This window comes from Lytechinus pictus, chromosome 3 (assembly GCF_037042905.1).
Source record: "Lytechinus pictus isolate F3 Inbred chromosome 3, Lp3.0, whole genome shotgun sequence".
Taxonomy (NCBI): domain Eukaryota; kingdom Metazoa; phylum Echinodermata; class Echinoidea; order Temnopleuroida; family Toxopneustidae; genus Lytechinus; species Lytechinus pictus.
Window position 1 is genome coordinate 43,981,739 of NC_087247.1, and position 26,366 is coordinate 44,008,104.

General features: G+C 35.3%; 1 protein-coding gene across 1 annotated transcript; it reads left to right on the forward strand.

The window, feature by feature from the left end:
• The first annotated feature begins 42 nt into the window (after window positions 1-42).
• On the forward strand, window positions 43-25,872 carry LOC129255582 (uncharacterized). Its single transcript, XM_054893927.2, has 20 exons — window positions 43-239; window positions 814-1,064; window positions 2,647-2,806; window positions 3,537-3,614; window positions 3,936-4,054; window positions 7,266-7,433; window positions 7,784-8,113; window positions 8,402-8,700; window positions 9,311-9,468; window positions 10,135-10,275; window positions 16,422-16,541; window positions 17,296-17,537; window positions 17,900-18,059; window positions 18,808-18,885; window positions 19,873-19,991; window positions 20,796-20,963; window positions 21,335-21,664; window positions 22,058-22,350; window positions 24,878-25,035; window positions 25,738-25,872. The coding sequence occupies exons 1-20, from the start codon at window positions 140-142 to the stop codon at window positions 25,785-25,787; spliced, it is 3,522 nt and encodes a 1,173-aa protein (XP_054749902.2). The 5' UTR covers window positions 43-139; the 3' UTR covers window positions 25,788-25,872.
• Window positions 25,873-26,366: the final 494 nt, after the last annotated feature.

The window sequence follows — 26,366 nt, forward strand, 5'->3', positions numbered from 1 at the left end:
ATAGCGATGTTTTATTACGTAACATTAGCAGAGTGTCCTAGATATTAACATAAGCAGTCACCGTCTGTCTACTATTCTGTATTTGTAAATTCATACAAATTTACCAGTTTCTCCTCACTCGATCATAATACCATTTAACATGGATGTACCCGAAATTCTGGCTGTCATGTGGACTCTTTGTCTCTTCACCCGAGCCAAGGCGGGCCCCATCGTGGAGACTGCAGGTGGACCGGTAGAAGGTGAGATATTCTATAGAAGAGTATTCATTCTATGAACTTTTCCATTGGCAAATCTGCAAGAATACGTGTTCCACTGCAGTCAAGACCACTGTGGTTGTGGAAATACTGTCCCTAATGGTATTTTAGAAAGATTCGTTGTCTTAATTAACAAGATACATTTAACATATATATAACATCTCTCCCCACTTTCCATGCCTCGCAAACATGGACACACTTAATGGAACTTTGAAAAAAAAAAATGCGCGTTCAATTTTTTTACATTCCATCATGACTGTGTAGGCCAATCTTTTTCCTGATTCATATAACAACCCCCTTTATCAAGTATTCCTGTAATTACTTTTTACTTGAGGACTCTTTTAGTATATTCAATTACTTTTAAAATGAGGATTGCTATTAAATTGAGGATTACTTTTTAACTGAGGACTCTTTTATTATATTAAAATACTGTTTAAAATGAGGATTACTTTTTGATTGAGGATTCTTTTAGCATATTCCCTATGTTCTTGTGTTACTATCGAAATAGATGCAAGTAAATGCCATATGTGAAACAATTGTTTAACATTTCGTTTATTAGGCTTCACTGACCACCTCACGGATAACGTATATCTACGGATCTACAAGGATGTCGACGTCTTTCTCGGCATTCCGTTCGCCGAACCGCCCACGGGCCAACTTCGCTTCGCCAACCCAGAACCGAAGAAACTATGGGAAGGGACGTGGAACGCTACGTACTTCAGACCGATATGTCCCCAAATATTGCCCGGACGACGGTCTGGGAAGGACGAGGACTGCTTGTACCTCAATGTTTACGCGGCCCACCCAATGGTATGTTAAGGATTATCTTACTTGCCTTCTTGTTTGATTCATATTTTACATTTATTCATACTTCGTTGGCTGCGTATATATCTTTTTGCTATGCTCTTTGTTATTTTTTTTTCTAAATCATAGTTCTGTTTTATTTTTTTAATACCATAATATATGTAGTTCATTTCATTTTCTTCTATAGATTTACAATTATGTATTAAACAAATGATTTGAAATATCGAAAAGGGGATCGATTGATGTCCGTGTAGGCTCCAGTCAACATGAAGGTGAATATTAGTAATTTTTACGGAGTTAACGCCGAAATCTTAAAGTCTTTGTCATAAACCACTATTGAAAGCTCGCTTCTTGGGTAAGAAAGGCCCCATACTATAGTATGGGGTCTTTTCGTCGTCCTGTTTTTGTTTTTGCTTTCGTTTTATTTTACTCTTTTTAGTTCTGTCTTGTTCTGTGGGTTATCTTGTTCTTTTTAATCTATTCAGTAAGTCTCCGTAGGCAAATAGGTAAATATAAATGTATGAAAATGATTTGTATCAATATTTATGTCATTTCTGTTGGAAATGAAATCTGAATCTGAATATGAATCTGAAAAGAGGGAAATTAAAAAAGACCATCGTTTGGTGAACGGACAATAACAATGTTATATAATATAAGTGGATAACAAAATAATGTCACTATGCTTGTAATTGCTCTCATATTTTTATCATTTTAAATTCGTTGTAGAATATAATGCATAATATTTTACATGTTGGAAAGGGTCTTCCCGATATCATCCAGAAATCGTAGTGTGATTTGGGTCAAATTTAAATCCCACACATTACAAATTGCCGATACGGCATCATCAGCAGTAGCATGATAACCATGATAACTGTCTTTGTATATCAGTTTGTAAACTGGACACATATAATAACATGCTCTATTTTTTACTAACCCTGAAAAAAGGCAGAATTGTCAAAACATTCTTATCAATAACAAATATTGATCAAGATCTGTACTATTTTGTAGGAAAGTCGGATAGCTTTAATTAGAGATACATCGAACATCTGGTAAATCAGTGCTACCAGTTTGAAATGATCCTTCAACGCAAATGACTTTCTGAGTAAAGAACGTGCGATCAATCTACAAGGGGGGGGGGGCTACTTAAAATATGTTTATTTTTCACCATTCGACACCATCTCAACCAAATTTAGATTATATTTTGTATTTCGCAATAAAATGGTAAACAGAAGACTTTATGCATGGTTGATCTCCAACAAAACGGATTGTTGACTTTTAAAGTTTGACACGTAATAATTGTCTGCTAAGTGATTTTCGGGTATCCTTTCTTCGAATTATTTATACTCAATCGTGCGTGAAGTGGGTATCACACGAATTACTTAAGATGAGAAATGAAGCTCTGAGCTTAACATAACATTTGTCAATCATTGTGATTAATAAATAAAACATTGAATATTCTCCTCTTTTTTTTTTTATAGAAACGCTGTGTACGCCATAATATGTGTATGTATATGTCTCACCCCTTACCCCTCTATCTCTTTCCTTCTGTTTCATTTCATATGATATAATTTTACTCTTTGACCTGTAGTCCGATTTAAAGCCCGTCATGGCTTGGATTCATGGAGGAGCTTACAACGCAGGCGCAGGTGGGCGTCTCTGGTATGGCGGCACCCCATTGGCTGCTTTCGGTGACGTCATTGTGGTAACACTCAACTATCGGCTGGGCCCGTTTGGCTTTCTTAGTACAGGTATCTTCCTCCATCAAACGATGATGATAATAGTGATGCAGTTTTGGTGCCATTTATTTGTCGAAATACAACACAGTATAGCAAGATATATATATATATATATATATATATATATATATATATATATATATATATATATATATAAAATAATATATATTTTGTTATATATATAACAAAATAAAATCTACGATTTTATTTTTACGGCATTTACTAAACCTTTTGTGATTATTTTATTCCTTATGCCGAAGCAGACTATTTCTCTCTCTCTCTCTCTCTCTCCCTCTATATATATATATATAAGAGAGAGAGAGAGAGAGAGAGAAGAGAGATAATTAGTGCAACAGTGCACAGTAATTACAGTTTAATGATTTTTTTAAGGTGATGTGACAAACAACAAGATCAAAGGGTAAACGAAAAAAAATACAATCCTGGAAACAACTTTTTCAGTGATCAAAACATAAACATTTGAAGTTATAACTTGTTATCAGTTGTAAAGCACGATACAGGATGATTTGATTCTCTCGCTTTGATAAATAATGTGACTTATAAAGTGCCAAATCTTTTGTAAAGTGCTTTGTATTCTTTATGACAAACATATTTTCTATGAATATATGTTAATAAAATATGAAGGTAAAAAAAAATATTTATATGAAATGAGATGAAATGAAATGAAAGACGCATGAATAATTAACCAAAATGAAATAAAATGGTTCGTATTGTATTTTAACAGGTGATCAATCGGCTCCAGGAAATTTTGGAATGATGGACCAGATCATGGCATTGCAGTGGATCCAAGACAATATTTCAAGTAAGTGAGAACAAATGGAGTAACCGCCGGGTATTTAGAATTGGCATACTGTCTAATCTAGCCGAGTATATTTTATACCTGAATTCCCCCAAATGGTTCGCGCTAAGAATGAAAATTTCCTCTCTTTGTAATCAATAAAAGCATATTGCCATATCAATGATGTTCAAACGTAAAAAAACTCTGATAACAATTTTGTTTCAACTATTGCCTCACCATTGTTTAGCAGCAAATATTTTTAAATCACTGGTCATTTTAACATTTTTAGCTTGTCATTCAGATGATTCAGTATGTCCATAATGAGGGTGATGTTTTTTTATGTAGACTTTGGTGGAGACCCAACTCAAGTTACCATATTTGGGCAGAGTGCTGGAGCAACAAGCATAGGACTTCATCTCCTTTCACCTCTCAGCCAACGCCTCTATAAATACGCCATCATGCAGGTAAATTACTGATATATATATTTTTTTTTCTGTATATTCCATTTACAAGAACGATAGTCTAGACAACATCATGTAGATAGGATAAAGAAAATGGAATGAAATAAGGAAAGGGATAGAAAGTAGAAAAAAAATCACGTCACTACAACAATTTGCTAGCGTTTCGAATTCCCATTGCCTGTTTAATCGCTGATACTGACTTTATATAGGAATGGTCCGGTTCCAGTCGGCAGTGAACTATACTGTATATCATGTTCAAGATAAATGAATGGTGCTTAAAATGTCCTGTTTGAAGTCGATATACAAACACATTTCTGTTCGCATTTCGAACTTTTCATTATTTTGTTTGGTGATACGTACCCTCTTCATCGTTACAAACAAGGGATTAAAATGCCCCATTTTCATATCCAGCGCCCAATTTCCCATTTATAACTAACACAGTTATATTGTCATATTGCAATTATATATCAAAGAAAATAAACTTAAACTTGAGAGAATATTGTATACAAAGAGACAAATAACCCGATAGAGAGGGAGGGAGAGAGAGAGAGAGAGAGGGGGGGGGGGGCTGGAATTGCAAATTTGAAACTTGTCTTTTTCCGCAACATTAGAAATTAATAGTGTGTAGTGTAATATATGATCTACAGCGGCGTACCGTGGGTCACGGCATTGAAGGGGCAAAAAAAAAATGAGTTTAAGTGGGCACGCGAAGGGCGCTCAATTGCCAGGTATACTGACCCAATAAGAATTTTTTTAAGGACTGTGCCATTAAACGGATATATATCTCAGTGATCAAATACTGCGAGCGCGAAGCGCGTGCTGAAATATGTTGATATTCAGACCTAAAAAGGGACATTATAAACAAATTTTGTAATCATGATACGTATCTGTCTCGCTAAACAAACAATGCGAGCGCGAAGCGCGAACTGAAATGTGTGTGCATATTGACCCCAAACAGAGGCATCTTAAGGACTATGTTTTAGGAATCCATTAAGAGTATACATATCTCACCTCACCATAGTCATCCAATGCGAATACCAAGCGCTTGCTCATTTTGTTAGAATTACATGTAAAAACCTGAAGCATTTTTTGTAGTCACTGTATTCATGGTTAACATACGCATCTCACTCATCAAATATTGCGAGCGCGAAACGCGAGCTGAAAATTTAGGAAATTCAGACTTGAAAAGGGGCATTTTAAGGATGTTTGTAGGAATTCATGAAGACCATACGCATTTCATTAACCATGCTAACCAAAATTAATGATGCAAGCGCAAGCTGTTTTTTTTTTTTTTTTTTTTAATATATATTGACCCCAAACAGGGACATTTTAAGGAATCCATTAAGAGTATACATATCTCAACTCACCATAGTCATCTAATGCGAGTGCCAAGCGCTTGCTGATTTTGTTAGAATTAGATCTAAGCACATGAAACACTTTTTGTAGTCATTGCAGTCATGAGTATTATACGCATCTCACTAATCAAATACTGTGAGCGCGAAGCGCGAGCTGAAAATTTAGGAAATTCAGATTAGAAAAAGGGTCATTTTAAGGACTGATTTTAGGAATTCATGAAGAGCAGACATATCTCACTAATCCACTAATGCAAACGTAAGCACGGACTGGAAATGTTTTATATTCAGACCTCAAAACTGCGTAATCACTTTGAGCAGTCATGAACAATAAGCATATGCCACTACATAAAACAACTCGAAGTGCAAGGAAATATATTTGGTGTATATTGACTTAAACACGGGATGTTTTAGTACAACAGGATTATATATCTCGTTAAACAAACAATGCGAGCACCAGGAACGATGAACACATAGGCCCTGAGCAAATTATGTTTCATAAAGTTATGAATAAAATATTTCTTATTGTAACACGCGGAAACTGATGTAGAAAGATGACACACGACACCATTCCTTGTGTTTCGGTTCGTTTAATATCGATGGATCGTTACATACAAAATTCCAAGTACAAGAACACAAGATAGAAAAAACCCTGACAATCTGGCCTAGAGGACCATATTTCCTCTGGTGAGAGCCTCACCCGCTACACGAATGTCATGTCAAATACCTTTAAAAGGAAAGTAACAATTATTACACATAGTAAGCAATCATCGTGACCCTTTACTCTGAAAACACTAAACTGAAACATTGAATTAACAATTCAATAACCAAAATCAATTTAACCAAAATCTTTCACTCTAAAGATCATTTTACTAAATTGTTTCACTATAAGATTAGAACCGACCACATTCTGTTTTATAACTACATACTACGATCAAGTATATACGTACAAGTAATTATACAAAATATAACAAAATGACATACTGTAAGAATAATCTGAAGTAACGAAGACAGATGCATAACTAATGAATTATTTAATTTACAAACCCCTTTAAAATAAGACAGATAACATGCTATGCTAGCAAATATAGCTCTTTAATATAACCTAACGTATTATTTAAAACAATAGAAAATGCATTGCGAACCAACTTTATAAACTATTATTCAAAACTAACAGAATCGACAAAATAAGATAATTATCTTACCTTTAATTCTGACCCGAAAAGGAAGAAGCCTCTCTGCCTGCCCCATGAATGGGGTGCAGTGCAGGAGTGAATTGGAGCAAAATCCTCTCTCCTTTTTATGCAGTTATCACTCTCCATTCACAGATGCTAAGCCTTGACCATAATTATCTACGTCATACAAGCTCATAGCTCTGGAATGTGATGTTTTGACCCAAAGACCATTCAGCATCACTCTTACCCAGAAAGAGTGTGAATCATACTTCTTCAAAAGCATGAAGATTGTTAAATATTTCTACTTTCTACTACTTCCTGTGCACTTCCTGTGAAGGCATCTATCACTTACAGACAAATGATTAAGAGTTATGAAAATATATGAATTTCCATTAAACAGTTCATTTTGACCTGTTACATTATCTAATATAACATAATGTATATAATACAATATGAAATATTATCATGTACAATGAATTCTTCTTTCCCACTACGTTTCTCTTCCTTTCTCCCTCTTTTTTCTTCTTTTCCCCGGTTTTTTTTTGGGGGCCAGCTGGTGGGAGGGGGGGTAGGAAGGGGCCCCCGTAGTTGCGCCTCTGATGATCTAGATTCTAGAATTCTTGTAAATTGTTTTCAGAGCATTTGAAATTATTTTTAATTATTTTCCATAATTTCTTTATATTTCAGAGTGGAAGTACATTAACCCCTTTTGCTTACACAGATGATAAAGAAAGATCCCGCGCGGAGGCCTATCTGGTTGGGGAGAAGCTCGGATGCGCAACAACATCAAGTAGAGTTCTTATTTCTTGCTTGAGGACCAAATCAACCTCTCAGATCCTAGCTAGTTCATTGTCCGTAAGTGGATGTACTCTACTCTAATAGTATATGGAATAAATAATTTTGTGTTTTATTCAATCTCAAGAGATGCATCAGCTCCCATGTTATTAACCAGCCTGTATGTCTTTAATAAGTCCGATTTTGCCCCGTACTTGGCCCCACAATGTCCCAATTAAACCCAATAATTGTGGTACCGTCACTGCCACCAAACATTTGTCAATTCCTTACTTCTGTAATAGGTGTCTATTCTTCATTAATATATTATATATATATATATATACTGTGAAGTTTTTAAGCCTATCAAGGCTGCTGAACATTGCGAAAGGGTCGTGGAATCATATAACTGCCTTCGTTGCTCTTGTTCCTAGATGATTTTCCTCTCGGCGCCAGTGATAGATGGTGTCTTTCTCCCAGATCATCCTGAGCTCCTGGTTCAAACGGGACAGTTCAAAAGGACAAACATCATCATCGGAACGAACCACGATGAGGGCACTGCCTGGGCCTTGGCTGCGTTTCCCCAACATATCAACAACAACGAAAAACCACACATGTACCGTGATTTGTATGACACGTGGCATGGGAGGTACACGTACGGGCCAACTAATGACGTCATTTTAAAGTCGATTGATCAAGAGTATCTCAATTGGAAAGAGGTAGATAACCCGGAAGCAGATTACCTTGACGCATTTGTTGCAGAGGTATGACTGTTTTCATTATAATCTAAATGTTGACCGCCATTAAGGCTATTTTAATCTCTATCATTACCGTTGACACATGCAGATAACATAGCTACGACCATGAACTGGCCCTACACTCTTTAGTGATCCTATACCTTTTCACCCCTCTGGTTATCATCCTAAAGTAAGAGTGGTAATTAACCTTTACATAACCATGACTTCATAAGACTGTATTGGATGTACATGTCTTTGAAAAAACGGTAAAAATGTGATTTTTGTTTTTAATTATGTTTTATGAATATGGCGAAGATCACAGACCAAACCTTTGTAGCACCAGCCGACACGCTCAGTCGTGCCTTTGTGACATATAATGGTGGGGATGTTTACCTCTACCGCATGACACATGTCCCATCCGCCTCTGTATACGAGCTTACCTCAAGAGATATCGGACCTGGATGGCTTGGCGTCACACATGGAGAGGAATTCCAGTTCATCTTTGGTTGGTCGTTTATACCCGACATCAGCGACAGCCGTCCTCAACTTCCTCCGATAGAAAAATCATTCACGGCTGATGTCATGAGCTACTGGATCAACTTCGCAAAGACAGGGTGAGAAAACAAAAACAACAATATTTTTGGTATGTTTGGTATGCGCACACTTACGCCGAAAGGTTATAGTTTCCATTCCGTTCAGTATCACGAAATTGGGGGCGTGATTCCTCGAGAACTGATGTGTAAGCTCGAGGCTCTTTGGACGCCATTCCGAATCCGAGCATTGAGATGGTCACCATGAGTGTTTACTGTACCTTTATTCGCCAGGGTCTGACAGTCTATCCCTTTGATTCTGAATAGTGATCTCGAATACCGTGCATGCCGCATAGACTTCTAACAATTCTTAGAATAAGGCTATTATAATTGATATTTATGTGTGTCAGGGTAGTTGATGAGTCTTATCAAAATTAATAAATGGGTTTCGTTATCCACTTTGTAAAAGGTGATTACAATATTATTTATTGATTTCTAAATACCGGGAAGAGTGTATAGAAACACAATTGTTTCAGATTCATAAATAATTACAGCCATTTGGCATGTTTGCCATAGATTGCTCCCAAATTTTTTTATCACAAACCCACCCTGTTTTTCTATTACATTTGTATTTAAATTCATATATTTTTTTAATTTTCATATTTATTTTGTCTTCTTCCTGAACACTCTATAGAAATCCAAACACAGCAGGCAAACCTAACTGGTCTAGGTTCACCCTGCCCGATATGGAATACCTGAAGCTGGAACCAGGTTTCCCTTCTGATCGAGCCCTCAGAGCAGACACGTGTAATTTCTGGAACTCTTATCTTCCTGCTTTAGTCCAGTTTTCAGGTTAGAGCCCCAGCGTTCATGAACTGCACAATAATATCTTTAAAACACTAAGTATATGTATACCAAAGAAAAGGAATTTAGATGGCACAATGCACCAGCGTGAATGTTATGTTTAGAACTTTGAAGGCAAGGGAAAGGTAAAAAAATGAAGCAAATAATTAATTTAGTGAGCGTAAGAATTATCTTAAGCTCAAACCTTGGGTTGGCCTCGAATAAATTAGCATTTTGGTTATCCTTTCAACGCTTGAATCACTTTGGTGCGAAAAGGAAAAAAAATACCAAATGCTACAAAAATACTTCTAGTCCATGATGCTCAGGTTGCAAAGACAAAAATCATGTTTTAAAAGACTTTTTTGTATCGAAAAAAATAAACATATTGCGATATACATGTATTAAAGGGTTTATTTCTTCCCAACCTATTCACTCTTGTCTAAATTCAATTTTCAACTTTAAGTGTTCTGTAAATCAGACATGTAAGTTGCATTTAGTCCATATACCTAGAGCTCCAGGTCGCACTTCTTGATCAGCTTAAGCAACTCCTGCTTCCTTCACACATTGTTGATGGGGAAATGGTCATATATTTTTATCAAAATTGTTATTTTAAGGTGTTAACCCCTATCTCCTAATCATCTCACAATCCGTTCATGTTATTTTATCTGTTCATAGGGGACGTTTCTTCGGCAAGCGTGAGTTCTTCAGTTCGTCGACATGGTCGATATCGTCGCCAAAATCACACCTCATGGTCGACATCAAGCTGGATTACAGAGAGTATTAGACGATCTCATCCGCAAATATGGTGGAATGAAAGATGATTTGCTTAGTGAAATTGATATTTTGTAGTATAATTAAACAGACATTTAAGTTTTAGGCCACTGACCTTTGATATTATGCTTATTCATTTTGCAAAAGGAATCATGGTTGTAAACCATTCTTTATTTTTTATTTCAATGCTTTGAAGCAAATTATTGTTACACTGCTATGCATACCTGCCATTGGAATTGTATGGTAACAGAACAGAAAGAAAGATATTAATCATTTCAAATTTTCAACATTTTGATGAAAATTATTTAAAATAATTAATTGCATTGGTAGAACAATGGTTAAAATATCATTATGCGAATGCAATTAAAATAATAAATCTTGGTATTCTTTCTATTGTTTCAGTTAAAATTGTAAATAGTTTTGTAGGCCTAAACAAATGTTTATTATCATCGTGTATATAATATCTATATTATATGTATAAAACGCTAGAATCATGGAGGTTTGACTATTGATAAGACAAGTGACGTCCAACAATAAAGTATGCCAAAGGACTGTGGATCACAACTGAGAGATAATGTTGACTGCATTGCAGTGAATGTTCATAAAGTCATAATGAAAATTGTATGAATTAATAATGGTGAATAATTAAATATGAGTGCTTTCACAAAAAAAATCAAGCGCTTAGAAAATACAGAAACTCTTAGAACATGTGTGATTTTACATGTGGAAAGTCAAGTTTTATTCCTATTCAAATGCGGAATGTTATACAAAAACTAATTCACTGATTAGGTCCTTTTAAGGTTATGTTGTATTCCGATTGACTCTGGAATTATTTGCTATAATGTCATAAGACAAATATTGGGTTTCCACGTTCCCTGTTGCCCGATTTTAGTTATTTTGGGGAAACTAACCCTTATCACTCACAAAACACAAATAGTCAGGCAGCATATGTAATTTACTTCGACAAATTGGCTAAGTCTGATTTTTCACTTGTATGTGATTGGTGACATCACAAGGAACAACTTTCAACTTGGTGACAAAATTCTAATGGTCATCTTGACCATGTTAGGGGTCAAAATGGGGTCAATAGGGGTCAATTTTTTAAATTGCCCCGATTCTGTCGAGTGACACATCAAATTGTTTGTCTTGTTATACTTAACAAGAAAGTGTACACAACTATATACTCTTGACCTTCCGTTAAAAAGTTATGACCGGAAATGTCAAAAGGTCAACGAACTTTCGTTAAATGGCAAATTACACTGAAGGTGTGAAGAAAGCTCATTTTTCCGTGTTTTTATGCATATGTGCATTTAATTTTCGATTTTGATAAGTCCATCGTCAGAAGTCCTTATCCAGAAGATATAAAGGGTCAATACAAGGTCAGGGAAAGGTCAAAAGGTCGACAAACTTTCATTGGAAGCCAAATTACACGTCTAAAAGCTGTTAGCAGTTTAGAAGTCTTATTTTTTCGTGGGTTCTTTATTTTGAAAAGTCTATATCTAAGAAGACATTATATACAAAGGGGTCAAATTTGCTTATTTAGGAACAAAATAGATAAACAGAGATAGACGTCGAATACATTCAGTGTGGTATCATGGTATTGCAGGAATGCCTTGAAATGACTTGACAAACCCTAATGCCCTTAAAAGTCGTATCATCTTCATGATGTTATAATTGCAACCAGCTCTTTCCGAGTTTCTTGATTTAGAAATTCAATTCAAGTTCAATTCATTTTCAATTTACTAGTCTTTGATTTGTAAAGATACATTTCATCCATTTGCTTTGTACATAATATTTTAATCAACAGAAAGTATTGTAATGTATTGGGGTATATATGTGCACTATATATTAACAGACACATCGATTGATCAGTGCTCCCAGCTGCTAAGAAAGATGCCTAACATCTTATTTGGATTAACTTACGAATAAGATAATGAGGTTAGGATTGAGGATGATATGATAAGTTGGACTCCAATTGTTCCTCAATTAATTCTAATGTGTGACGGTTATATTATTTCTATTATTTCTGACAAAGAGGCAACATCGTGCAAGCATGCTGTTTGTAGTCAGTCATGTGTGTCTATCATGCTGATGTGATATATTCTGACCATTACTCGATCTCTGGAGCCACGAAGGACTACACATTCCTGATTATGTGCTGACAATAACACGGCTTGTACTATTTTATCAATTGTGTTTTTTTCCAGAGAAACTAAACTTAATACCAGTTCTCACGATAGTGATGTGCATAGATGCTAGATGCAGATTTTGTTTTTGTTCTTTTATCGTTCTTGTTTTTTTTCCTACTTGCTTTTCCTCCTTAAACTACCTGGATGTTACTAGAAAGAATAATCACATATGTCATTGAAGTAAAGCACGGCCATACCGCAGCGGGAAGGGGGCAGCTGCCCCCAGAAATTGTGAAAACTTGCATTTTTACTGAAAAATAAATAAAATTGACCAAAAGTATGCACGAAATCCTTAAATTTCACTTTACAAAATGCAAAAGGGCCCCAATGGTAAGCTCAGAACAGCACATGCGCCAGAAATGTGTAGTCCTTCGATCTTGGCTCCAGAGATCGAGCATCTTATTCGCAAGATAATCCAAATGAAATGTTAGGCAACTTTCTTAGGAGCTGGGAGCACTGATCAATCGATGTGTTTATTTTGTTAACATAGTATTATACTTATACCTCAATACATTACAATAATTTATGTTAATTAGAATATTCTGTACAAAGCAAATGAAGGAAATACTTCTTTACATATCAAAGACTAGTAAATTGAGAATGAATTGAACTTGAATCGAATTCTTAAATTAAAAACTCCCTGGTTGCACTTAATTATCACACCATGAAAATGATAAGATTTTAAGAGCATAAGGGTTTGTCAAGTCGTTTCAGGGTATTCCTGCAATACGATGATACCACACTGAATGTATTCGACGTCTTTCTCTGTTTATCTATTTTGTTCCTAAATAAGCACATTGACCCGTTTATATATAATGTCTTCTTAGATATAGTCTTTTCAAAATAAAGAACCCACGAAAAATAAGACTTCTAAACTTCTAACCGCTTTTAGACGTGTATTTTGGCTTCCAATGAAAGTTTGTTGACCTTATGACCTTTCCCTGACCTTGTATTGACCCTTTATATCTTCTGAATAAGGAATTTTGACGATGGACTTATCAAAATGGATAAAAAAGAAGTACACACATGCATAAAAACACGGAAAAAATGAGCTTCCTTAACACCTTCAGTGTAATTTGCCATTTAACGAAAGTTCGTTGACCTTTGACATTTCCGGTCATAACTTTTTAACGGAAGGTCAAGAGTATATAGTTGTGTGCATTTTTTTGTTTAGTATAATAAGACAAACAATTTGATGTGTCACTCGACAGAATCGGGGCAATTAAAAAAATTGACCCCTATTGACCTTATTTTGACCCTTAACATGGTCAAGATGACCATTATAAATTTGTCACCAAGTTGAAAGTTGTTCCTTGTGATGTCACCAATCACATAAAAGTGAAAAATCAGACTTAGCCAATTTGTCGAAGTAGCCGGTAAATCATGACATATGCTGCCTGACTAAAAGGTTCACTGTAAAAACGCTATTAAAACATTTTAAGCACGTTGTTAAACCCGTCACTCTCACAACTTTTGTTTAATCTTTTTAAAGTTTAAATTACAAAAAAAGTTTAAACAACTTGTTGTTAAAGTGACAGGCTTAAACAACGTGCACTTTTTGGTATTCTTTTATTGAGATGACCCTATACTATACCATACCTTCATTGCCTGCATGTTCCAACACATTAATGGAAAATATGATATCATGTGCTTAAAAAATTATTATAAATTCATTTGATTCTTAGGTATCACCAGTATTAATAGTGGATAATGGAGAAGAATTCTCGATCTGTTTTAAGAAGTATGGGGCACAATTCTTGTATGGTCTGGACCTAAGCCATGCATACAAACTTCTGAGAATTTCATTAAATATAATTGTTGTTTTATTCCGTCAAGAAACTACGTATTGAAGCTAAATCAACATCATTATATTTAGTAATTTACACATGGTCCTATTTAAAAATTATGTAAATTTGAAATGAGTATGTTTATCGTACAATGAAGTTTATCTCTTAACGCTGAGAAGTAGCAATATGTGTCTGCTTCACCTATGATAAGAAGATAACTTACGATTCTCTCCGTTTATATGGGGCAAATAGTCGTAGACAAAAATTGTTGAACGATTATTTGTTTGACATTATTATTTGACATAAATGCCTTATTTGGATTACTAAACATTGAGTTTTGAACAATATTGATAATGATAATTATAATGATTCTCATCGACCCAGCCACTTCAGTTCTTATAATTCTTCTCCCATCCGCTCCTGCACAACACGATAATGTTATCATTACACTTCTGTATTCTTAGAAGGCTTTGAATCTGCCTGCCTGGGATCGAATCCACTACTTCTTCTTCGCGAGGCGGGCGCTTTACCGCTGAACCACTATGTCTGGCCCAATGAATGATAACAGGCATGGCGGATGTGTTGACATTATGAAGTAAACAAGCAGATACCAAATCATAAGAAGTTAATGTTCAACGGAGAATGTGTGATTGTGAAGAAAAAAATAAACATGCTGCGGTCCAGGAGTAATATGAACATGATAATGAGAGAGCAATACAGAGGGTAGTGAGAGAGAGAGAGAGAGAGAGAGCGAGAGAGAGAGAGAGAGAGCGAGGGAGAGGCAGGGGTGAGATTAAGACAGAATGGAAGAGAAGTGAAAGGGAGAGAATACAAAATATAAAATGTTTATTAACGTGTGAATACTAAGATAATAATGTCCTAATCATTCTTTGAGCTGCTAGGGGCTCTTAAATACCGTTTTCTCTCTTCAAAACTCACTTGTTGCTATAGATCCCTCGAATACGAACTTCCTGCTTTCAGCTCGATTTCACAAGCAAGATTTTTCATGTCAGCCTCCATGATGCAAACATTTTCTTTCGCCCCCGCTTGCTCCTACTTTAAAACTTTCAAGTCATTAAATCAATTTATAATGCCCCTTTTCTAAGGAAGGAGCTTGAAGAAACAACGTCCCAATTATATACTGGCTACAAATTATTTCATAGCCAACGAACTCTTCTAAAGATATACAATTGCACATTATCATCCAATGTCTGATGGATAATGCCACCATTTTAATTGGTTGTCTCCATCAGTAGCTCATCACTTTGTTGCCTTATATTAATTTACAATGATTTTCAGATTTATATTTCTACATGTATAATCTCCGATATAGAAGCCCAACCTCACATAATCTACTACATATCTCTATTTTTGTCTGTTAATCTTACTATAATTTTTATCATTCGTACATTCCCCTATGGTACATTTTGTATGCTCACTTATAATTTGATAATCTTGAAAGGATTTTTGAATATAAAGCTACCAACAAAAATTTATAGACAACATGAACACGGTAACATTTATGCAATATTCACAGCTCTAAACTACACAGAAAAAATCCTGATGATTTTTAATGCACTATCCACTATCTCGCCGACAACAGACGTTACAATTCTCACAGTATCGTTATCATATCTTGCAAATATTACAAAACAAATAAATGCCTGATTATTAATGTACAAAAAGGTACACAAGGCATCTCATGATGACAATTCACAATTGTGCTGCTATGAAGGAAAGGTTTGAAAGAAGTGTGATGACCCAAATACTTACAGGATTGAGATTCAGGGTTCGAATCCCGCAGCGACACTAAATGTCTTTTCGCGCGAAGTTTAATGCACTGCGCTAAAAACACGGTATTGTGATGTTGTCTATGTTGTTGGCTTAGTCGGCTTAGTCATTAAAACGCCCTTGCCCATGCGTTACTCCATCGTCATCATCACCATCATTATCTTCATCTTCACCAACACCATCATCAACGATGATATCACATTTTGTCAAGAGAGAACATATAATATGAATGTAAAATGTTTCATATACTGAAAAAAAGAGAGAATGGGCGACGATCTTACACGTCTAAAACAATAATTATAATTTCTTCAAATGATATAACCAGCATCCCCATCCCTCTTGCATGATTTGTTTACCTATGCCCCTTTTTTAACAATCCACCCAAAGTTGACAGTGAGAACCTTTGATTGGTGATTCATTTTTATTCTCGAGCGTTGCTGTGAAAGGGACATGATGATACTTTCTGCATTGCTTGTCTTCTGTTTGGTGTCATTCAGCTGGGCCACTGGTCCAATAGTAATGACAGCATCTGGACCTGTCCAAGGTAAATAATTCAAATATTTATCACAATATATGAATTTGTATGTCCTTTTGATAACATTTTCCTTAATAGAGTGGTTTCTTTCTTACATAAAATAATGTATACAGTCATTCAATTTTATAGACGGATGAATTAAATTCCATTGGTACCAATGTTGCGGATAGTTCATTTTACTAATCGAGATCACCCTTTTTTATATGCCCGTCCTAGTCGGGACGTATTATGGTATCACGCTCGATGTCCGTCCGTCCGTCAGTCCGCCTATCGGTCCGTCCGTTAACTTTTCTTTGTAAACGCGATAAGTTCAGTTTAACTTAACCTAGACTCAAATAATTTGGTGTGTTTCATACTAGCACGGATTCCATGAATTCTATTGATTCTGAGGTCAGAAGGTCAAAGGTGAAGTCGCCACCTTCCACCTTTTTGTTTGACCAATAACATGAATAACTCTATTTTCCGCGCTACAGCGCAACGGGCGTATAATGTGCTCGCCTTAACGACACTCATGTTAGCATTTGCTCTATGAAATATCAAGTGCTATATTTAAGGTTGAATCTGAATCCTATTTCGATAACATTTGTTTCCATGTCCTTTGTTTCAGTTGAAAAATGAATTTTGCTATACAACATTCAAGTTAGGGTGAATTTTTAATAGAATATCAGTCTAGGACCATTTTACATTTAATAGCACTTAATTAAAAGAAATCGATTTAATAGTTATTTAATCAATCATTTTGAATTTTATCTCCATTGACAAGGATTCGTTGACCATTTGAAGGAAAGTACATACATCGGAGTCGATAAAGACTTTGACGTCTTCTTAGGAATCCCATTCGCCAAGCCTCCCGTGGGCGACCTCCGTTTCGCCAACCCCGAGCAACCTGATCCATGGATTGATACATACGAGGCAACGGCATTTCGCCCAAGCTGCCCGCAGCCGATGTTTGGTACCAAGGATGAAGATTGTCTCTATCTAAATGTATACGCACCTTCTCCAAAGGTTAGATCAGTTTGTCTATTTTCGCACTCTCGCATTTTTATCTGAATCACATTTCCTTAAGCTATGATTACGAACATAAACTGAGTTTGAATCGAATAAAGTTGAGCTGAACTGAACACAGCATCCCTTGATTGCCGTAGATCCGCTTTGCAAGAGAGTGGGGAATAGAATACGCGTATGTCAAAATAGAAATTGCGCCATCTCTTGTCTCTTTTATGAATAAGAATCTGACTGTATGATACGATCGAGAATTTAAAAGTTGCCTCAACATCATGAACATACTAAAAACCATGAGGGCTGTAATGAAGGGGGTTGACTGAGGTACAGCATACTGGTTGTCTTTGATCTATCTTTAATTTTAGCCCCAGAATGCAGCCGTAATGGTCTGGTTTCACGGAGGAGCTTACAATGCTGGAAGTAGTGGTCGATACATGTATAGTGGAATCCCTCTTGCTGCTGTCGGCAATGTTATCGTCGTCACAGTCAACTATCGTTTGGGTTCCCTCGGTTTCCTTAGTACCGGTAGGTAGGGATTCATCGGCTTCTGGCCCGAATAGTCCATAATTCATTACCCTATGAATATAAAATTCCAAATGACAAGACGATGAAATTAATAATGATGAATTTTAACTGTAATGCACTTAAAACCATGCTTACTTTATCAGAAATCTCTATGTGTTCGTAATGATGCAGCATAATTACTTTCGATGTCTCAAAGCAGATGCTACACTCTAATAAATATTCGGTAAAAGTGCTCCATGAGGGTAGTAATGTGTCCAACCAACATTGGGCATTTTTTCTGGGCATTTTTATTTATCCTGTGTGATGAAAATTTTGCCCATTCTCTCACTTTTTTAACCTTACTGGACAATATGCTTCCCGCATTGGGTAAACTGTCCCAAATTGGTTGGACACATAATTACCCTGTTGCTGGTTAAATTTTACCCAATATTTTTACAGAGTACAAAAAATTGAATTTTCTAAGAATTCGGGTCCGGTCCAAGTTTACTTCTCCTGAGTTGACTGATACACAGTGGAGATAAATATCTTAGGCTGAAGAACATAACCCCCTGGCGGGAATTCGAACCCAACAACCTGTGATTGAAATGGGAGAATCAGACCAAATCAGTGCCGGATCCAGGATTGACCGGTTGGGTGGTTTTAGTGTCGTATACAAATATTTGAATGTTACGTTATCTTTGTAATTAGATAATCATATTTCATACTCTTGATGTAAAACGATAATTTTCTTTCGCTTCCAATCTATTAGGGGACAACGCAGCGCCTGGAAACTTTGGCTCCCTCGACCAAGTGATGGCGCTTCGCTGGGTGCAGGATAATATCGCATGTGAGCCTTTTAAATTTTAAAACATATCTAAAATAAAAATTACACCAATGTTGTGTTTCTGTATGGCATTTAGGTATGCCGAACATGTTTGCCGTAAATGTTTTTGTGCATCCATATTTGAACTTGGTACTATTGTCCATCATGCCCATTGTGACCCTGAAGAACCGATGTGTATCAGTTGATCATTTTGTGAAAATAATTTTACCATACGATGTTTAGCGCCTCTCCCGGCAGCATTTCCTTTTTTTTAGAAGGGAATTTCTAATTTCTAATCAACACAGCGATTGCATATCGAAAACCTACCTAAAAAACTGCATTCTTATTTAGAAATAAATAAACAAATAAATAAATGAACAAATGAATGAATAAATGAATATACATATATATATAAATACATATATATATATAGTGTGTGAAAGAAATGGATGAAGAGAACAATGTTAGGCGTAGCTTAAATCAAGGTTCCCCAGAGCTATCTACCCTTATATATATATTATATATACCCTTATATATATATATATATATATATATATATATATATATATAAATGTGTGAAGTTATACATGTACTACAGCTTTGGCAACTCTTTTATATTTAAATATTGTGTGAAAGAAATGGATGAAGAGAACAATGGTAGGCGTAGCATAAATCAAGGTTCCCCAGAGCTATCTACCCTTTTTGGAAAAATTGGTGATATATATATATATATATATATATATAATCATTTTAACCCATTAAATTAAAGGGGGTTTTGACTTTTTCAATTTGGAATTTTCAAAAGTAAATTCTACCCATGTAAATATACAAAACATGGAGAAACCAACAGTCATATTCGATTGTAGCATCTCTCTCAGTCCCAAACATTTGGTTAATGACACATTATTTTATTTTACCTAGCAATTAATTGGAACTTGAAAAGAGAATCATATTCCGTTTCAACAAACTTAATACAGTCTTCTATTCATATGGCATCGAGACATTATTTAGATTTCGGTGGAGATCCAACTCGAGTGACTATCTTTGGAGAGAGTGCAGGCGCCACAAGCGTGGGATTGCATATAGTGTCAAGGTCAAGTCAAGATTTGTTTACCTGGGCTATCATGCAGGTATATTTGGGAACTGACGTATTTAATTTCTCTTTCTATCAATAAAATATTTGGTAACAATAAGTGAAACAATCCATAACTAGACATCTAAATAAAACAAAACCTCGATTAAGGCTGGAATGGAATCTTTCATATATTAACAATATTGATCCTTTCTTTCTTTAGTCATTATTTTTTAAATACAAAATAATTTAACTTGTTGGTAAATTTTCTTTGATCAGATGGTATGATTGTAAAGAAAAATGTAAGTCTGATATTCATTAGGAAATCCCCTTATGTCTTGTGTGGACATTTTCTTCCTCATTCAAATCAATCAATGTACTTGACTTAAATCTTGAACTACATGTTCAGCATTGTACACATATTAACCTTCTTCCAGTTTTTAATGATTATTATCTTGAGAAAAAATGTAAATCTATCGATGTATCGTGTGAAGAAAAGCGATATGATTGGTACTAATGTTTTACATATTGCATTTCTTTAAATCTATAGTAGATTTGAAAATTTTATTACCATGATTACAGAGCATATGTTTTACTTATGGTTCCTTCTAAAGTCATGTTTTTTTAATAAATAGTATACCCTCCATATTTTTTTGTATACACACACACACACCCTCACACACACACAATCACTCACACACCGAACTATATGTATATATCACGCTGGCATTCTTTTTTCCAAACTTGTTTCTTTGTAGACTCAATTCTAATAGGTCAATATGATTATACGTGTAAGAAAATAATTGTTGCTTCCAAATGCAAAGATAAAACACAGACATCATCTCTCGCGTCCTTTTTTAAGAGTGGAAGCACAAAGACTCCTTTTGCTTACAATTCTGATTCGACTGCTGCCCGAAACGAAGCCTTTCAGCTTGGTGGCAATGTCGGATGCGACGCGGTGGATAGCCAGGAACTCATCGCATGTCTCAGAACCAAATCTGCTGATGAGATCTTGATAGGTGGACTTCGGGTAAGCATCCCTGTCAATCATGTTAGTCTTGTCTGAATGTTCAATTGTACTAATTGATCATATTTGGATGAATTACGGCGGTCATATGACCCATATCAATTATAACCCTCTATATTCATTATATTCTTAGTTATATTCGTTAGCATAATTTAATGCAACCATGCCAACTACGACAGCCAACCAAATTCAAAATGGTAGCTAAAAATGATATATAGTCGTACTCACCGACTCTACAACATTCGCAAGTTCAGCCATTGTTTAATTGAATTTCATGAAATTAATCAATCTCTCTGAAGTGATATTTCACTAACATGTTCGATCGACCGATTAATCAATACGGTTTATATCTATCTACTTTTTTATAATCGCAGTTTGGCTTTCTGTCCGCACCTGTAGTCGATGGCAACTTCCTTACTGCAGACCCCTTAGAAATTTTAGAGAGGGGTGACTTCAAGCACCGGAACATCCTGCTTGGTACAAACCACGACGAAGGCACCTTGTGGGCATTAGGCATCTACCCCGACTACACAATGTCGAAGTCGGCTCCGTTTATGAGCAAAGAAGCATACGACGAACATCGGGATGACTTCCTAACAGGGTACCTCGATGATATCACTCTGAAGGCTATGGATCAGCAATACATTGACTGGAGCAAGGCTGACGACATGGACACCGACTACCTTGATCTCGTCGTCAGACAGGTAATCGATAACTTTGGGAAAACATACATCCATTCTGACGGATGGGTATATCACGGTCTTTTAGGATGCATGTAGGCCCTATATGTTTCAGAGTGGTAACAAAAAGTTAAACCTAACAGAAAATTGAAATCCTTTTTAATATAAATTCAGACTTAAGGTAGAGTTGACTATCAATGAATGTTGGTGTACCGAAATCAAACCTACAACTGACTTTGTAACCAACACTGAGTATCCACAGCGTTTTAAAGTGGGAATATTAATATTATGAAGTGATAGTAAATGCTTCTAAATGACATTCCTACTGAAAATGATTCTAAAGTATTTCATGTAAAAAACAAAATATGCTGATCATCACTAGCTGTAGAAATGCAGAATATTTTCATTTTGACACAGATCACTGACGAAACATTCACTGCGCCTGCCGATGGCACAGCTCGGGCCTTCTATCAACATGGCGCCGGCGATGTATACATGTATGAGTTGACCCACGTACCATCTGTACCGGCCTACAGCTACAAATTACTTGGGCCTGGCTGGCTTGGCGTCACTCACGGCGAGGATCTCCAGTTCATCTTTGGATGGTCCTTCATTCCCCGAATGAAGGAATTACGACGCAACCTTCGCTCCGACGAATTGACCTTCATGGTCAACATGATGACATACTGGACCAACTTTGCTAAGACTGGGTTTGTACACTAACATTGCTCTAAGTAGACCAAGAACTGAGAACACTTACGATGACCGAACCTGCCAAACTTTATATTTAAGAGATATTGAAGTGGCTCGTATATTAAGATTGAAGAAAAGGACAACTGACGTACAGATGGGAGGCTTGGGGGTCATGGTCCCTGAAAGTTCCAAGACCAAGAAAAATGAAGGGAAAATATGGAAGAAAATAAAAGCAAGAGAATGAAGGGGGGGGGGATGATATGCGATTTTCCAAAAAAATATTATGTCAATATCTATCACAAATTTAGATTTCTTTAATTTTAATAAACTCTTCTTTTTTTTGGCTCGCTTGCAACTTTTAAGAATGGCCCATTAAGCTACTGGATATGTCAACAAATAATTTGCAAAGCAGACCTTATTTAAAATTATGCCGTGCAAAAAAACAGAAGAAATCAATTAACATGCACCTCTAACATTTATACCATGTCTACATTGTATACAGGTATTGTGTGGAACTTTATTTGCTTCTTCAAGTTTAGCTCTGCGCCTCAGAATAGCGTACTATATATAGATAGATAATTAATGCTGTGTTTAGTAAGATAATAATTGATGAACAGTAGTGGGCAGTATGATTGGTCACTGTGGGTTACATTTAACACACATTTGCAAAGTGTGTTTCATACCACCAGACTAACCAAAAGTTTCAGTGTGTTTCTGATAGAAAAATGACTTTTTGACTCAGTAAAATACTGAAGAAATTATATAATTTCCAGTTTGATTTTTGCGATTGAAGAATTTTGCAAAGTGATTGATTGATTGTATTGTCAGGGGATTACTACAAATAAAGATAATAATTTGAAAGGTTTCTATAACCAGTGAAAAGAATTTTAAGAATTCAGTGACAGTATTAAATAAAATATCAATTTCGCTCTGATAAATAATATTACTGAATTATTATCAATTGAAAATAATTATGATTTCAAGGATCTGAATTTACATATATGCACTAAGGGAATACTAATTACATCTATGATACTGACCCAAAATTATATATTTTTTTCTCAGTAGTTGACTGATACTCATTTGCGAAGTAGATGTTCATATCATTATGCAAATAGGAAATTGTTTAATATTAAAATAATTCAATTCAATTCAATTCAATTCAATTCAAGTTTATTTTGCTCTCTGCATAAAAATGAACACAAGTGTGGTAAAATACATAGGAACAAAGTTTACATAACATCAAAGACATAAAAAAGCATTGAGAGGGAAGCAGCCAAAAAGGAAAAGAATATCCTTATAAAAAGGCCGACCCAACTTACTTTAAAAAGAATAATAATTATTGACAATATCAAAAGTAAAAAAAAACAATTAGAAGACAATACAAAGGCATAGATACACAAATGGTAAGATTTAGATTATATATATATATAAATATTTACAAACAGGTTTAATTATCAAATATAAAGTTTCTGAAGTTACGTTTGAAAATATTAAATGAACAAGATGTTTTCAAATTAACCGGCAAAGAATTCCAAAGTAGTGGGCCACGAAAGAAAATAGATTTATGAGAAAGGCAAGTTCTTATTTTAGGAAGGTGGAAGTTTGCAGCATTTCTAGTAGGGTATTCATGAATATTATAATTTAATTTAAAACAGTTCAATAAAAAAGAAGGTAAAAGTCCTTTAGAACATAGATACATAAAAAGTCCCATTTCATACTTGTACATATCATAAATATTTAAAATTTTAAGTGAATGAAAAATAGGATAAGAATGGGCGTAAAAAGGGGAGTTGTTTATAATTCTGACTGCACGTTTTTGAAGTTTATGTAATCTGTCTAAATAAATATTCGCAGCACTTCCCCAGGCAAGAATGCCATAATTTAAAAATGGTGAAATAATAGCATAATACAGCATCTTTAAAATATTTGGTGGAAAATTATGCAATTTGCACATTATGCCTATGTTCTTAGATATCTTATTGCAGAATGGCATCAATATGATTTAACCACGTTAATTTATTATCGATTATGACACCAAGAAATTTTAAAGATGAAACTTCTTTTATCATTGAACCACACAATTTTATATCAATTTCATTGGAGTTTATTTTCTTATTTGTAAATATCATAAAGTTAGTTTTAGAAACATTGAGGGATAACTTGTTCAAGTATAACCAATCGGTAACCTTCTGTAATTCCTCATTAAATTCTGTTTGTAACGTCTGTAAATCTTTGTGGGACATGAATATACTGGTGTCATCTGCGAATAAGATAAATTTAAGTTTACTGGATACATTGCACATGTCATTAATATATAAAAGTGTGGTAAAATACATAGGAACAAAGTTTACATAACATCAAAGACATAAAAAAGCATTGAGAGGGAAGCAGCCAAAAAGGAAAAGAATATCCTTATAAAAAGGCCGACCCAACTTACTTTAAAAAGTAAATAATGCCTGGAAATTTATTTGTTGTCATTTTTTGTACTCTCCATGATATCTACCAATCGTTTTCTAACCCACCTTCTATCACTCCATCCAGCACGCCTAATTCAGCTGAGCTGCCAACATGGCCAACTTATACGGTTCCAGAACTCGAATACATGGTCCTGGACCCAGACCTTATCCCATCTCGAGCTCTACGTGCCGATGATGTAGCATTCTGGAATACGTTGGTCCCAGAGTTGCTTCAGACTTCTGGTAAGTGTTGGAACGTCATAAGGCCATGTCAACTGGATAACCTCTATTTCCGATTTATAGAACGTGACATATAGGTCCTATACCTCCTTCTCTACCAACCGTTGATTAAGAAAAATCTCCATTCATTTTGCATGCAAATTTCCTTTAACCAACAGTTAATTATGTTAACAACCTAACTTTTTTTTCTGAGAATGTATTATGTCGACTTTATAGCGAGATTATCTCGCCATCTCCACAATTCCATGGCACTTTGTACATTCCGTATGAATGGGCAATGTCAAGGCAAGAATTCAAGGATGGTTCGTTTACTGAAAAAGAAAGAAAGTCATATAAAAATTCACACTTTAGTACCGATCTATTTACTTCGCATATTCGGGAAAAAAAATTATCAATAATTTTTTTTAGTTTTTAAACAACTACGCTTAATTTATTTTAAAAATTGTATATTAGGTTTAAAATCTGTTGTATATAATTGTAAACACTTGTTTAAACTATTTAAACAGCTTGGTTCATATAGAAAACAGTGTTTTTTTCTGTGTAGGATAACTGAGTTTCCTGCTTGAAAAAAAAAATCAAAATTGCTCAGAATCTGATCTATTTATTGACGTGTCTTTAGAAAGTCCTGACCAGAATAATATATTACCGATGACATATTTTGTTGCCATATTCCTGTTATTTTTACTCTTTCCACTTCCTATATAGGCTTGAGCAAAGTGAAGAATGTTTGGTCTGCTCCATGGAAAACTTTCTAATCAGATAATTAGAAAGAGTCATAATAGGTGGCTGTTCCTATCATCCATACTGTAGCAACCACGAATAAAGCGGTGATCAGCACATAAAAACACATAACATTATTTGCTTGTTACTGTTGTTGTGAATTGTTGTCAACTGCCTTTACTGTGAGAGAGAAAATGCGTGCTTGATTTAAATTGAGTGAATTTTTGAGAAATACCGCACCGACTTGACCACGATACCATTGTTCTAAAGACCACTGAATCTTTGTGATTGCAATATTACAACAATGTGTTTTAATTGTTTGTTTTCTTTCAGTTCAACTCGTAAACCACTTTAAGAGTGGTAAACCCCCACATATGCAGTAGGCACTGTCTTATCCTTAATATGCTAATGAAGATAAAAGCAACCGGCCCGAACCCATTAAGGGTCTTAATTGTTCCTGTCTACTGTTTGCTATGCAAAATCCATTTCCTAATAGCGGGATTTCACCGGGAAAGAGCTATCGCCGGCAAACCATTTTGAGACTCTTTATGGTCAAAACCCTTGAACAATCCTCATCAATCTTTCGGCAACGAAACACACCAGATTTCCCAAGT

What these genes read in the sequence shown, in the direction of transcription:
- LOC129255582 (XM_054893927.2), top strand. Translation starts at nt 140, where the DNA reads ATGGATGTACCCGAAATTCTGGCTGTCATGTGGACTCTTTGTCTCTTC. An exon ending in TTTACGCGGCCCACCCAATG is followed by an intron (nt 1,065 to 2,646) that starts GTATGTTAAGGA and finishes TTTGACCTGTAG; the next exon opens with TCCGATTTAAAGCCCGTCAT. An exon ending in ATCAACTTCGCAAAGACAGG is followed by an intron (nt 8,701 to 9,310) that starts GTGAGAAAACAA and finishes AACACTCTATAG; the next exon opens with AAATCCAAACACAGCAGGCA.